This window comes from Sinocyclocheilus rhinocerous, unplaced genomic scaffold (assembly GCF_001515625.1).
Source record: "Sinocyclocheilus rhinocerous isolate Xijiao unplaced genomic scaffold, SAMN03320098_v1.1 scaffold3102, whole genome shotgun sequence".
In the NCBI taxonomy this organism is placed as follows: Eukaryota; Metazoa; Chordata; class Actinopteri; order Cypriniformes; family Cyprinidae; genus Sinocyclocheilus; species Sinocyclocheilus rhinocerous.
Window position 1 is genome coordinate 174370 of NW_015654111.1, and position 15849 is coordinate 190218.

A 15849-nucleotide genomic window follows, 5' to 3' on the forward strand; every position below is an offset into this window, starting at 1 on the left:
CTAGAAGCTGTTTACTTCTGTCCCTGCCTGTTCTCATCTGTAAGGGATTATATAGGACATATACATGGCTGCAGTCATGGCCCTGCTCACCATGTTTGTCGATCTCCTTTTGTTTCCATGGCTATTTATTGGGTGACTTGCCAATGATTGTTCTGTAATTGCAGTAAGTAAACTGGATCAAAGTGCTTGTGGGATTTAATGAAAGTTATTATTGACCGTTCTTAACCTTGATAACCTAAGGTTCTATTTTTGTGGTAAATCTTTAAACCACAATTGATGTTTTATTTTCAGGAACCCTTAAGAAATCCCAAAAGAACTTCCTGGTGAGAACCAGCATATCTGAATCTGACTGACAACAATTAAATTTAAATGACTGTTTTCCATTTTTCATGAAAATATATTAAATTGTAATTTAGTCCTGTGACCGCAAAGCTGAATTTTCAGCAGCCATTACTCCAATCTTCATTGTCACGTGGTACTTCAAAAAATAATTGTAACATGCTGATTTGGTGCCAAGAAAACATTTCTTATTATTACCGCCATTATTTATTATCATCAATGCTGAAAATAGTTGTGTTGCTTAATAATTTGAAGAAACTGTAAAAACTTTTTTTGATGAATAAAAAGTTCAAAAGAACGTCTCGGTTACGTATGGTAACCCTCGTTCCCTGAAGGAGGGAACGGAGACGTCACGTCGGATGACCGACGGAATTGGGATCTCGCTTAGAGAGACCAATCTACTTCGAGTGTAAACTAAATGAGCCAATGCACATTGGCATGCGATTATTGCATCCAGCTGCAAGAGCTCTCCAAGAGCGTGCTGAACTCGTTCAGTCTTCTTGTCTCAGTAGAGTAGTCAGGAGCAGAACGATGTGATCGCTCGGCTCCGAAGCGAAAAGCTGAATATGCGCTGCATCTGCTGCCTACTTATACTCACGCTGTGATCAGCGGCAGCTGGATGCAATAATCGCATGCCAATGTGCATTGGCTCGTTTAGTTTACACTCGAAGTAGATTGGTCTCTCTAAGCAAGATCCCAATTCCGTCGGTCATCCGACGTGACGTCGAGAGTGACCGACTGAAAGGGAACTGCATTTATTTAAAATAGACATTATTTTTAACAAAAAAGTCTTTACTGTCACTTTTGATCAATTAAATGCTTGCTTGCTGCATCAAAGTGTTAATTTCTTTCAAAAACTAAATTATTGAATCGTAGTTTATGTATCAATATATGTTAAATATATTTTCCATTTATTATGATATTTGTTAGGTAAGAATCTATTAAATAAGTGTGATAATAGTTAGTTTTTGCAAAAGAAATCCTTTCAAGGTTGACCATGGCCGTGATTACTTTGTGATTAAAAACACACTTGCTATAGATTATCCCCTAAATATAGTCCTTATGTCTACACCTCCATAAAAGAACAAATGTCCCCATATACTGTAACTTATTACACAGTAGCTGTTCATGTGTAGACAACATAATGAAAGTTTAATAATATAATAAATATACTAATATTTATGATTGCAGAGTTATGATAACAGAGAGCATGTGTGATATCTGTAAAAATGTTTCCATGCCACCTGTGTCAAGTTAGGATTTTCCACACAGATTAAAAATTTGCTATTTGCGCTCCACTGCAAACATAAAACTGCTATTTTCTTGTCAACACAAGTGTACGGTTGCTTTGGCTCCTGGTGCCCTCCCATCCACGCTGGCGATGCCACAGCTGAATGAGCCGGATGGCAAATGTAGTAGAAAATGTAATCACAGTTGTGCTGTGTAATTTATTCAAGTTGATTGCAGCTGAAGCCGCTGTTAGCTGGGAGGCCAGTGTGTAGCAGACAAGTGGCTACACGCAGAAATCTTCGAGGCAGAAGACATTTTCTGCAAATATGCAATCTTTAAATTATGCTACACTGGTGGGAAGATCGAATGCTTATGTGCCTTGAGAAATGTATGCATGCATATTTGTTGTTGTCGCCACAGGGATCCATTCCTTGCTTCTCACCATTATATTCTCATGCTAAGCACTGATGGCTATAGCCATTGTGGAGTGTTTTTGTCTTGTTTATATCCATGTAGATTTCATGCCTGGGCCAAAGCAGTGATGCTTGGATCATACATGCTGTTTCATGAGATTTTCATTTGCTGTTTATTCAAGCTCTGTGTTTGTGCAAAAAGAGAGAAATATGGCAAAGAAATCTAATGTCATCAACTATTGATTTTCTTGCTCTTGACTTGTGGAGCAGAAGAATATGACTCAATCTGCTAATAGGTTGGACGGCTGTCAGAATTTGTGAATTTAACATTCTCTGTGACTGACATCCACAATGTTTGGTTCTTGACAGATGGTTGTTTGTAATAGGCAGTGCTTAATTTTTCATTCTTCAAATACATTGCCTATGAGAATTATGATCAGGGCATTTTGCATCTATCTATCTATCTATCTATCTATCTATCTGTCTATCTGTCTATCCGTCTATCCGTCTGTCCGTCCGTCCGTCCGTCCGTCCGTCACATATACACACTACATATGATATATTTATCTGATGTGTTTTTTTTTCTTTCACAGATTCCTGTGCTTATAAACCTTAGTCAAGATGCTGATGTCAACCTACCAGTCAAACCTCTAATTTTTGCATTGGCAATGGGAGCTTGCCTTGGAGGTCAGTTACATTTTTGTCTCTCTCCTATATTATTCAGTATAAGTGTTTAAAAAACAAAAAAAACAACAACATGCCATTACAGCAAACTTGGTTCAAGTGGATTGATGAACTGCAATGAATACTATGCCTTTAAAAGACATAATTTGTAGCGTTTCATTTGAATTGCAAACCACCTCCTATAGAGGCGAATAAGTAATTGCTTTACCTAAATGTATTTGTGATATATAATTAGCAATTCAAACTAGTGATTCAAAAATTGTCTCTTTTTTTATTACATTGTGTCAACCTTAATAAGCTGTAGTTTTTCAATGCCTCTAACTTTTTCCTCACTGGCTTTGAAAGCACCACAGTGCACAACAGATCGCTCTACATTTAGGAATGTAGTGTGCTTACAAGGCCACCTGAAAATGCCTCATTGCCTGTTTGGCTCTAAGGACATGGAGAGAGATGTGGCAGTCCTACTGCCTAATCAAAGGAGATGTGTTAGCTGTAATATTGATCCATGGAATGCTAAGGCAGGCTTCTGGTTTTGTTGTAACGCTGACACCTTTCAAGATGTGAACATTTCATATGAAGACCATTCTTCTACAAGGCCAAACAACACGATTTAAGAAATATGTCTCATAGGAAAAGACAAATTGATGGGTGTAAACTGCATTTAGAGTTTTAAATTGTTCAAATTTATAAGGCATTTAGTCGTTAAAATGAAAATGTGATGTTGACGCATCATTTTTTTTCTTTTTTAATGTCTCTCTATATATAGTTACTGTACAATTACGTAATTGATATGCAATGATCTTTTCAAACTCCAGATTTTCAAAATGTTAAAAAACATATTTTGATATTTTTATGATGGAATTTCATTGTTTATGACAAATTTAAATCAAAGACAAAATATAAACTTATATTTTATTTTTCAAAATATAACTTGGATCAGAGGCGGGACAGTAAATTGAAGAACACATCTAGATTCTCCAGAGTAAATTTTTCTAGACATGCTATTGATGAAGTGATGACCTCTGTCCTTCATCAGAAAGCTATCATGCCTGTGATTTGAGTTGGGACATGCATTTCAAAAGCAGGTACTACAAAAGAAAACCCTTGCTAAATCACCTCCTGCAATTTAGCACTGAAGGTCATTTCATTGCTGGTACTCTAACAGAAGTGATTGCACAGTGGAGAACTTTAAATTGCAATCAGTATAACAAAATCTGCTGTGCACATTGACACCAATTCAATTCTAATATTCATTTATAAAGATCCGTGTTTGTACAGTGTTGTATTTGTAGAGGACATATAGTGCTATTTAAACATTTACAAATTCTCAGGTCTCTCTCTCTCAAGGCAGACTCGAGTGATTGGATAGGGTACAGTGGGTACGGAAAGTATTCAGACCCCCTTAAATTTTTCACTCTTTGTTATATTGCAGCCATTTGCTAAAATCATTTAAGTTAATTTTTTTTCCTCATTAATGTACACACAGCACCCCATATTGACAGAAAAACACAGAATTGTTGACATTTTTGCAAATTTATTAAAAAAGAAAAACTGAAAAATGCTCAGTATTTAGTAGAAGCACCCATTTGATCTAATACAGCCATGAGTCTTTTTGGGAAAGATGCAACAAGTCTTTCACACCTGGATTTGGGGATCCTCTGCCATTCCCTCTTGCAGATCCACTCCAGTTCTGTCAGGTTGGATGGTAAACGTTGGTGGAAAGCCATTTTTAGGTCTCTCCAGAGATGCTCAATTGGGTTTAAGTCAGGGATCTGGCTGGGCCATTCAAGAACAGTCACAGAGTTGTTGGGAAGCAGAGAGAGTATACATGGAAGAATTCACTAGGCAAACATTTATTTTTTCTTTAAAAATAAATGAATGTCTATGTTTATTCAAGCTATCAGAGTTATCCAAGATAGTCATTCATTTTTTCTTCTTCTCTTTCTATTCCCAAAGGAAATGGAACACTGATTGGAGCATCTGCAAATGTGGTGTGTGCTGGGATTGCTGAACAGCATGGCTATGGATTTTCCTTCATGGAGTTCTTCAGGTATTTGTGTTGGGCACAAATTAATTTTATTTTATTACAAAATAGAGACTGTTTTGCGACCAACTGTGTTATGAAATTGAGCTCAAATTCCATGCACATTTTCCGCCGTTTTGGTGTCTTTTCTATAAAAACATTTAAAGAGACATGCTTACTCATGCCAGTATTTTAATGAATTTTTGGTAACACTACAATAAGGTTCCATTTGTTAACATTAGTTAACTACATTACGTAACATGAACTAACAATGAAAGAATAATTTTAAAACATTTATTAATCTTAGTTTATTTTAACATTTACTAATACGCTAACATGAATCAATGAACAGTTGTATTTTTATTAACTAACGTAAACAAAGACTAATAAATACTGTAACATATAGGGATGGGTATCGTTAAGGTTTTAACGGTATTACTACTCTTACCGATACTGCTTATCGATTCGGTACTTTAACGGTATTCTTATCGGTACTTTTTGATATATATGACAAATTAAGAGCTGAATTAACATTGCTTTATATTCTGAAATGTAAAATAAATATTTAATGAAATGAATATAAAACATCAATTTGTAAATGCACCAGTGTGCAGGCATTTTTAGTGTTTTATACATAAGATAAGATACAGTAAGAACATGAACAAAGAAACAAAGTAAAACAAACTGACAAATACAATAAAACAAATATACAAATGAAATGAAATAAACAGTGCTGTCATTTTTCCATGAAGTTCTACTAACATTACTGTTCAGGTAAGTAATAGCCTACAAAAGAAATCTAAAAGTAATCAAATGTAATCTAAAAGTAATCAATTGTTAATGAACACTGCATAGTTTTCATTGTATGTATTGATAGATTAATGCTTATTAAAGCTATAACGTTATTCAGATTAAGAGCAGATTTGCATTTTGATGGCCCAAGCACCAGTCTGTCACTTTAAGACAATATATTGACACACATCGGATTTTCTCCCAACTGTTCTCCTCCACTTAAGACATAAACTGTGTTTAAGTAAATACTCTCCAAGCCGGCCATTTTGACATATTTTTGTGTGTATTTGATCGTTTGGACATGCACCCGAAGCTCAAAGTGTAATTTGTTTGTCCGTTATGGAGCGCGCCGCGCGCACACATTTCAGCCTGAGGAACAGCGTCTCTTGTGCGGACCCATCCCTAGTAACATATGAAATGCTCATTGTTAGTGCTCACTGATAATTGTTCATTTTAGATTTTATTTTAACTACTGTTAAGTAAAGGGACCTTATTGTAAAGCAAAATTACCCAAGAGTGCCCTGGTGCAAGAGTCAATCCCCTAGCTTTATGTCCAGATGTTTATAGCCTTTCATGTACTCTCACTCTTCAGGGAAAGCTGTGGCCAGTGGTAGCATAAGTGACACTTAGGGAGTCTGTTTCAGTGCACACTCTGATACACTTTTTAGCAATCTGCTTCTTCCGGTCATGTTCTCCATTCTCTTTACATTATAAAATACACCATTTAAAGGTGGAGCAATATTGCAATCAAATAGAGAACTGCTTAACCAGCAGTTACAATCAAAATGCCACTCATCTCAAGCTTGCTTAATACATATATGTAAACGTTATGTCATATAATGTCCTGTATGTCTGTCCTCCGTATTTATATGAAATGCTTTGTTGTAAACACATTTGTCTTTGCATGCTCCTTGTAAAATCAATGTAAATTGATCATGTACATCATGTTCCAAAAATATCCCTAAGTGTGTCTCTCTTTTTAAGAAGTGACAGACCTAGTTTTAGAGAGACTCTTAAGACAGCTTGATTTCAAGCACTCTCTAGTGTATCAACAAATACATCTGAATGTGGAAAAGGAGCTGCTCACTGATTACCACTTGGTGAGAGGCTTGCGGAGATATTCACCGTCTCTTTTGATTCGGTTCTCCTTGCTTGTCACCACCTGCTCGATGGAAGTGCTTTCCATGCAAATATAGATGAATGCAGATATCTGGTTTTCTCCCAGTTGGTGGGGCGTTGGTGGTCAATGGTGAAAAAGAGGAAGTTGAATGCACATCTGATTGGACTGTGAAATTATCCCGGTGGGAGACAGTGGGGTCTTTCAATCTCAGTATATAGAATCCGAAAAGGAAGTTCAGACATGCCTAGCACAGAGCCAGACATGAAGGCACTTCACACTTTCACTATTACATTTGGAATTTTGTGTCTTTGGATTTACTTAAATACTACTGTACTTTGCCCAACTCCCTATACTATATAAAATGGCTCATTCTCCATTAATTATTATTGTGCTCTTTTTTATTTTATTAATGCAATTTATATAATTTAAATGTAATGTAATTAAAATATATTTTGGGTGCTTTTCTTAGCAAATATCGATTTATGCAACTAATTGCAATTAATTCTGTTAATTAGTTGGCATATTTTGTATTTAATCAGATTATTGTTAGGTCATGGTTTATCATTTTGATTGTTTATATATAGTACTGTGTAAAATATATAAATATGATTTATTTTATGTTAATACTTTACAATAAGGTTAAATTCATTAAATTTTATTTATAATATATTTTATATGAAACACTTAAGGTTCAATAAGGTTCAATAGGTATCAATTAGGTATCATGAATTAACAATTATCAATAATTTTACTGCATTTTTAAAAATTATAAGTTTAATGAATTAACATTAGTCACTGTGTAATGAACCAGCATGAATTAAGTAAGGGATAATTGACGACAGGCCGTTGAAAATAATGTACACCCGAATGCACACCCGAATAATTCAACGGACCGGAGTCAATTATTCAGCTTATACTACGGTTACCACACCTCAAATATTGTTCAGATGTTGTAGTTAAAGACATTCGTCTGGTTTTTGTCCTTTAAAAGCTCTTGTGAGTAGGATTCATTTCTTATCTCATCTCATCTCATCTCATCTCATCTCATCTCAGGTGTTGCATCTCATCCAACACCTCCGTTGCTAATTCCAAAATGTAATTTAGTCCTAGCAACGGAGGCTTGAGCCGTTGATAGCAGACTAATAATGCAGTTAATAATGAAGTTATTAGACAGAGAGAGAAAGAGAGAGAGAGAGATTAAGCTTGTGTGAATGACCTGAGTCTGTGCGTCTCTCAACAGTGTTCGGCAGCAGCGTTTCTACCAATAGCGAAACTAGGTTCATCATCTTCAAGAACAGCGCCGTTATTAGTGAGAAATGGCATATAGCTTTTAAGCTGCTAAACTATTTTAAGTGTGTGTGAAAAAAGTGTGAAGTGACATGTGGCCAAGTATGGTGACCCATACTCAGAATTAGTGCTCTGCATTTGTCCCATCCAAAGTGCACACACACAGCAGTGAACACACACACACCGTGAACACACACCCGGAGCAGTGGGCAGCCATTTTTTGCTGCGGCGCCCGGGGAGCAGTTGGGGGTTCGGTGCCTTGCTCAAGGGCACCTCAGTCGTGGTATTGAAGGTGGGAGAGAGCGCTGTACATTCACTCCCCCCACCTACAATCCCTGCCGGTACGAGACTCGAACCCGCAACCTTTTGGGTTACGAGTCCGACTCTCTAACCATTAGGCCACGACTTCCTTTTACTGATAAAATCATCAGAGCAACGCTAACAACACATTTCTGTGCGTGTGTATGTTTCTGTGTGTGCGAGTGTGTGTCTGTACTGTATGTGTGTGCGTCTGTATGGGGGCGAGAGTGGGAGAAATAGAGTAAATAATAAAACGTAATTGTGCCAAAAACTTGGAATAATTTGTTGTTTTTACTATATTTATTTGCTTGGTCAGTGTCGTTGTGGGTTTTGGTTATTTTGCTGTAGTAAGCTGTAAGGACCTTTGAAATAACTGAAATCATTTGGCGAAGTGATCTGGACATGTAATGCAGTTCTAATTGCAGACCTTAGGACGTTCGTCAGCCAATCAGATTCAAGCATTCAACAGTGCCGTATAATATGAATGAATATATTATATAAAATTAATTGTATTGTTAGTTCATGATACCTAAATGATACCTGATGCAGGAACTAATACATTTTACTTTATTGTAAAATATTACAAAAAATAATAATATATAAATAATAAAAAATATATAAATAAATAAACAAACATAAATATATAAATAAAATAATCAAATGTATATACAGTATTATTTATAAATATAATTAATATTTTAATATTTTTCCATGGCCTAATAATCCATCTTCATTGGCAAGCAGTCACTTACTATTTTGTAGTTCCTTTGGTTGTCTGTCTAAGTGGCCATGGCACTTTTAAACCCTGAAACAGGAGAAATCAATGTCATTAGACTGAGTCCACGGCCCCTCAGCTCAACACAGGGAAGGAACGGGAGCTCAGTCTAAACGGCACATCAGACAGGGAGATAAGGCAGATCAATTCAGGCTAATCTTAGGAGTGAATCCAATCCGTCCTAGTGCTAGCAAGAACCCCACATTCTGCCTCACTCTTCACTTTTAGTTGAACGGCTGCCACTTGCTTCCGATTCTGTTTCAGTAGTGAAGTACCTCTGCTAAGCCAAAGACCTGCTCGCTGTGTGCACTCATGAAATGTATTCTCGGATTCCCTCCTTCCTCGTTCTAGGGCCCATAGGACTGTCCAGAGGCAGGTAGAGCAGCTGGGCGACTCCGGGCTGAGCCAAATGGGGATGGGCTGGTGGCAGCAGGGTGGGTGAGGGAGGAGGCAATCGCCTGTGGGATCTTATTTTTTTTGGCAGTGCTAGGAAAACAAACAGGGTGGCAGCAGATGTTTTAGTAAATGGTCATTCATCATTAACCTCCCTCCTGCCTGATACTCACAGAGAATTCAAGTCATTCTTATCAACCGCTTCATGTTATCTGAACCACTTCTATACCTCTTCAGATAGAGTCCCGGAAGTATATAAATTGCAATGTAATCCTGAACTTGAGAAGATTCACTTTTTGTATTTTGGGGCCTCATTTGTATGCCCGGTGATGGTTAGAACTTTGTGATGAATGGGAAGGTCCTCAGCTCAGCCTGTAATTGGTGGATTGGTCGGTTGCTATGGGGATGAAGGGGGGGACTGAGACTTTCTCTGGCGCTCACTACTGAGCTTCACCATGAGTGCTTCACAAAGCAGCCGACGTTGTACAACACTGTTCCTCTCCTGATTTGTAAAATAACAAGATCACTTGTGCGGCGGACTCATTTATTTTATTCACAATCTAAGCACGGTAGCCATTCTTTTTTTTTGTAGTACTGTTGAGGTCAGATGATGCAGAGATTGCAGTCTTTGTGTTCATGCCACATTTTTCGCCAACTTAACAATCAATGTCAGATGTGCACAGCTGCATGGATTTAACTAGTAATTCTGTCACACTAGTTTGGGGACCAATTCTATTTGCTTCAAACTCCTAATTACTGCTTGTTAATAGTAAGGTAGTTGTTAAGTTTAGTTATTCGGCAGGATTAAGGGATGTAGAATATGGTCATGCAGAATAAGACATTAATATATGGTTTATAAGTGCAAATAAATAGGCAATATGCTAGTGATATGCATGCTAATAAGCAACTAGTTAACAGTGAGAATTGGTCCCCAAAACTAAAGTGTTACCAGTAATTCTTACTATTTAAGTTATCAGAATACATTTATGTAAGTTTATGTTGATTAATGACAGGTCGGGATACTCATCTAGTCTTCCACCTAACTGAATAGTTGTATAGTGAGGTCAAATAGTTAAAAATTTGTACCTTAATGTACCTTAAATGTACAGTTTTCAGCAGGGCTGTCACCATGGTAAACTCCCTCCAAGAAGTTGCCCTCTAATATTCACAGAATTTTTGTAACAACAAAAACTGTTGAAAAAACATTAGGCTACAGAAAATTACCATGCATATTTGTTGAATATTATATGAAGTTGCTTTATTAAAAGGCTGCTTTATTAAGGTTGCTTTATTAAAAAAATGTATAATTATTTTTTATCTTTTTTTGGTCTACTGTATACTTGCAGATGGGTGAATTTTTAAAACAGTGTCTTAAATTTAAAATAATTCAGTTTTTAAAAATGCAAGTAGTTTAGACATCTCACTGACTAGTTAATAAAAATATGTAGAATATATACATTGATCGCATGTCATTACTGTACTTTTCAGTGAAAGTTAAAAAGCAACCTCACAGCTTTCTGTTTTGTTCTCTGACAATAAATTTAATCTAAAATTTCAGCTTGCTCCAAAAGTCTTGGTCTGATCTGGGCCCGTATTTATCAAGCCTCTGAGAATTATTCTAAAGAACACTGCTAAGAATTGACTTAAGTATAAAAAAATTCTTGGCTCAAAGCTGCGCTTAAAAGTTAGTTATCAAGCATCTCAGTCGTAATTTAAGCGAAGTGTAGGACTAAATCTTAAGTGTCAGTCTTGGAGATGATTCAAGACACTTTGCTGTGCTACAAACTGGATTTTGGATGATGAAATATGCATGGACCAATCACCGAAATGATTTCCTTATTTAAGAATATTCTCAGATAAATTCACATTGAATGGTTAAATTCCTAATAGGAGTTTACATTTGACAATAAATAATTTTCAAGAGAATACATTATGGTAAGGAAACGAATCGTCATCACAACCTTCAATTTAGGGTTGTGCCAGTAGACGAGAGTATCGTTTATCAACGATAGTCAGAGATATCGCCTGTTGCTGATTTCTTTGACGACAGCAAGATGATTATTATTATCCGTCAAAAATATAGGCGCCTATCTTTAGTGATGCAGCGCAGAGAGCCGCTTCAGAAACTTGCCGCAGCACGGCTGGTGAGTATCCGGGATCAGCTCCGGTGGCCGTGTCGGAGTCGTAACATGCAGCAGACGTGTGCAGTGTAAATAAGGGGTTTATTCATGAAACAGTGTAGGTAGCTTCACTGATTATAACGGGAGTTATAGGTGGGGTAGTTTAGAAAAAAAAAGTTTAGAAAACAGATTTGGGCCGAATAGCAAAACAAACTTGTAGCCAATCAGCAGTAAGGGGCGTGTCTACTCATGATGTGGAGGAGAGAGCTGTTCAGTGCACAGGACGGACATTAGCCGAGCGACAGAAAGATAGAGATTGAGAAGCTTGATAAATACGGGCCCAGATGTCCAATTGTAAGTGACAGGAAGTCTTGCATTGGTGTTCAGATGAGTCCAGATTTTATTAAACCGTGCATCACACTCTTTCCCTGTCAATCTCCTGCCCTTTTCCACTCACCCTAGCCTATCCCAATAGAGGCGATATTGACTCGTGATGACTCGCTTGGCTTTGCAGCCCTGCCTCTCTGACCTCCATATACTTTTTCTTTGAAAATCATCGCTGACCATCTTTGGTGTAAGGAGGTTAGTCTGAATGACTAAGGCTTTGGGGACCTGCTCTTAAACGGAGCATGTTTACCACACCAGGGCAAGTTGCCTATATTGAGCACTTGTTTTTTCTCTCTCCAACATCCATCTTCTGCTGGCGTTTTTCGTCTCCGGCCAAGCCCTCTGAGTGAACTGCAGAATTAATGAAGTGACATACGGCGACGTATCCTGACCAGCTGTAAAACTTTAATGATGCAGAGCTTGTAAATCCATGGTATACACAGTTACCTCACATTATTGGTAGGCTATATGTCTGACTCTTGACATCTTTACACACAAGTGTGATCTGAGCAGCTCCAAAGAGAAGAACCTAAATAGAGAAATTAACTGTAACAGTTTGATTGCATACTTTGCATATTTTGTATATTTGCTTGCCTTTTTGGTCAGCATTAGAATCTAATGATTTTAATGGAGGTGTTTTTATTTTACACTAATGAATATTAAGAATTTAGTAAAACTTCAGTAAGCATTTTAAGTAGCTGCTCTGGTGCAGAAAATAAATCTAGCATAGCTGAATTGATTAGCGGACTAATAACTAGTTATTAAAACTGTATTATTTCATTTCATACCACAACACCTCGAGAGCTTAAGTTTGTAAATAATATAATATAATATAATATAATATAATATAATATAATATAAAATTTGGTGCTCTACTGCTGTAAAATTGTTAAATTTACACACTTCAGCTTTAGGATTATTATTATTAGTAGTATTAGTATCCTATTTTTATATATATTAAAATATATTATACAGTATACAGTAAAGATATTTTCTTTACTGTTTACATTCACTTAAAACAACCGACTGTGCTTACAAGGATACTTGTCAAGACAGCCATTGGTATTCACCTGCTGTCTGAGAAGGCTATCTGATTGCTACTCAAAACTAGGCCAAAACTACAAAACGCGGCAAGTGTTAAAATAAAAACCGCGGACTTGGCAACACTGAGCGTGACTGATACTCGAGCCAACTCTGCTCTAACTGTCGACTAGCAGTGGGAGTCAGATTGCCCCCTAGTGGATGGCTAAAGATTTGTTAACTCATATTCATAAATTCGCAAGGGAACGTCTCTGAATTAACTGATGCTCGCGCCCCCCTTGACAGGTGCTGGCCGCCCCCACAGGTTGAAAACCCCTGACCTAGTATGTAGTATTTCATTTAAACAGTACTGAAAGTTTTGATGAAAGGAAAACTGAATACCAGTAATGCATGTATTCTATACACGATATTTATTTGCATCTGAATGTGTGTGTGGTTGATTAAGGTACATATAAATATAGATGTATGCATTTGCATACAAATGCATCAGCATTTTCATTAATGCTGAGTTAGTCTATTGCAAAACACTTCCAGCAAAGAATCCATGAATACCATCGACTTGCTTCAGGGCAGATAAACAGTCGATGTAACTAAAGACAACAGAGACAATACTGTCTGATTTACGTGGAAAGGGCCTCATTCTGTTGTTTCCAATAGATGAAGCCCAGCTTTCCTCTTCTGCAGATCTCCCACGTCATGTGATGTAATTAGCATTCCCATTTACAACCGCTGTGTCTCGATACCCCTGTAGCACAGACAATACCAAACCAGTGCTTGGAGACTGCAGGTGTGTAATCTGCATTTGGCGCTTACTCAATTACTTACCCTGTATGGTAAATCAAGAACAATGAGTCCCATTCTGCATAGACCACCACAGACATCCTCTCCTCAAGATGTAATAGCTGTACGCAACTGAACACCTCTAGTGCAGGGCAGGTTGGGAAATGGAAAGAAAAGGAAAAGGCTTATAACAGAGAGAAGGCACATTCAAACATGGACGTGACTTCTACTCTAAACAGAATGAATGGAGAGATGTAGTGTGCACAGAAGTTATACAAGGAAGATTGCAACCAAGTATGTATATTTTCGGCTGGAAATGTGAATTTGCTTGTTTTTTTTTTTGTGCCTTGCTTAATCTATCAATCCAAAGAGTTGCCAAAGTGCTGAGATAAAGTTTTTAAGAACAAGTGGTAAACAAAAGTGAAGAGATAACAGAAAGCAGGAGATTTGCAAGAAACACACACGCACACGCACACGCACACACACACACACACACACACACACACACACACACACACACACACAACACACACACAAAGTCAAAGTTAAAAAATAAGTTTTCTTAAATGTTTTTCTTTAGTTTTCAATCCATGAAAGTGTACTTTGCAACTCTGGAGATTTTGATTTTATTGGAAGCACAGATACAAAATCAAAGGATGGTTTATGCATGCAGAATTTCTTCAGACTTTTTAGAAAATATGTAATAAGAAATTATTTAGTCCATATAGCATTCAGGCCATCTATATGCTTGTGTCTGCCTAAACATTGACAAAAATCACTTTTTGCAGACATATACATTTATAATGTATAGTCTTTCTCTTCCAGGAAAATATTTATGGTTCATGGTGTGCTACACAGGTTTTAGCCTAATCAAATGCTCTCTAGAATGAGACTGTGCCTCCTCTTTTGACCGACCACTATATACTGTAACAAATCATAGTTTGATGATCATAAGAAGTGATTGCACTGGGTCCTTAAGTTGTAAAACCACAATTCACAATAGCATTTACAATCAGTTTTCTTTCTTTCTTTCTTTCTTTCTTTCTTTCTTTCTTTCTTTCTGTTTCAAGGACCATTTGAAATCCTGTGTTTAGAGATTATAATTGTAACATTTTTCCTGTAATTGTTGAGAATTGAGCCACTTGATGATTCTTTTTCAGAGTAACTCGCACTATAACCACTTTTTTAACCTTTATGCGATAGCTTTTAGACGTAATCATGATTGCTGCCCATTCAGACCTTTTATGATCAAAGTTTCATGCTGTTACCAAGCTGCAATAAGACCCCTTCTCCATGTCAAATTATCAGTCTCCCATTTGTTTGAAGCGCTGTGAGAGTCTTGGCCACGAAGGAATGCTTGTTAGAGATCGGACTACATGCTAATGGATTTCCTCTTTAACATTCATTTAGGAACAAAGAGAAAAGGCTTTTAAAAGTTTATCCTGATCCTGATGTTTCAGTCGCTGGTTTATTAAGGTGCTGTACTTCTAAAGGCTGTCAATCTCAAGTCTCATGTGATTTTGTGAGTGTGTGTGTGTGTGTGTGTGTGTGTGTGTTTTAGGGCGAGTCTTGGCAAATGATTAGGAGCCCATTATTGCAGATAGGGAGGACCTAGATTGGTACTATTTATAGCTGCTGCTATAGCGTCACACTGGGAGCATGATGGATGCTGTCAGGCATCTGTAATTAAGGGAGGGAGTTTAAGTGGCACACCTGGGTATACAGGTTTACAGCAACTGAGTGTTATAGAGAGCGAGAGAGAGAGAGACGCAGGCTTTCAGAAGAACACTCATCCATTTGTGTACTGATACCATTTGTGGTTTTAAAGGATGGAATTATTATTTAACCACATTTTAAATGTTGATTGGTCATTTTACTAGAGACTAGAGACTGATATGCACAGGGCCGCATTAAGACCGCACTGGGCCCCGGGGCTATGACTTACTGCAGGGCCCCCCATCACAATAATGATATATATAGCTTAAAATAGGATTTTTATCCAATCAAAATTTTTGATGCATTGCAATTTCATAATTCTTGTTACCAATTCCAATATCACAAAATAAATAAATACTAGCCTACGCAAAAACAAACTTACTGAAGACAAGTAAACAGTCATGAATTACAATAGAACAAAGAAATTGACCTACAAACACTTAAAGCAC

The 15849-nt window shown here is 37.1% G+C and overlaps 1 protein-coding gene across 1 annotated transcript in view; it reads left to right on the forward strand.

Annotated features, from left to right (window-relative positions):
* Window positions 1–15849, forward strand: part of LOC107716962 (P protein-like) — a 93462-nt gene that overhangs the window by 58555 nt on the left and 19058 nt on the right. The window contains exons 22-23 of the mRNA XM_016523603.1: window positions 2576–2669; window positions 4623–4716. Coding sequence (XP_016379089.1) covers window positions 2576–2669; window positions 4623–4716 — 188 coding nt within the window. The remainder of the gene's footprint in view (window positions 1–2575; window positions 2670–4622; window positions 4717–15849) is intronic.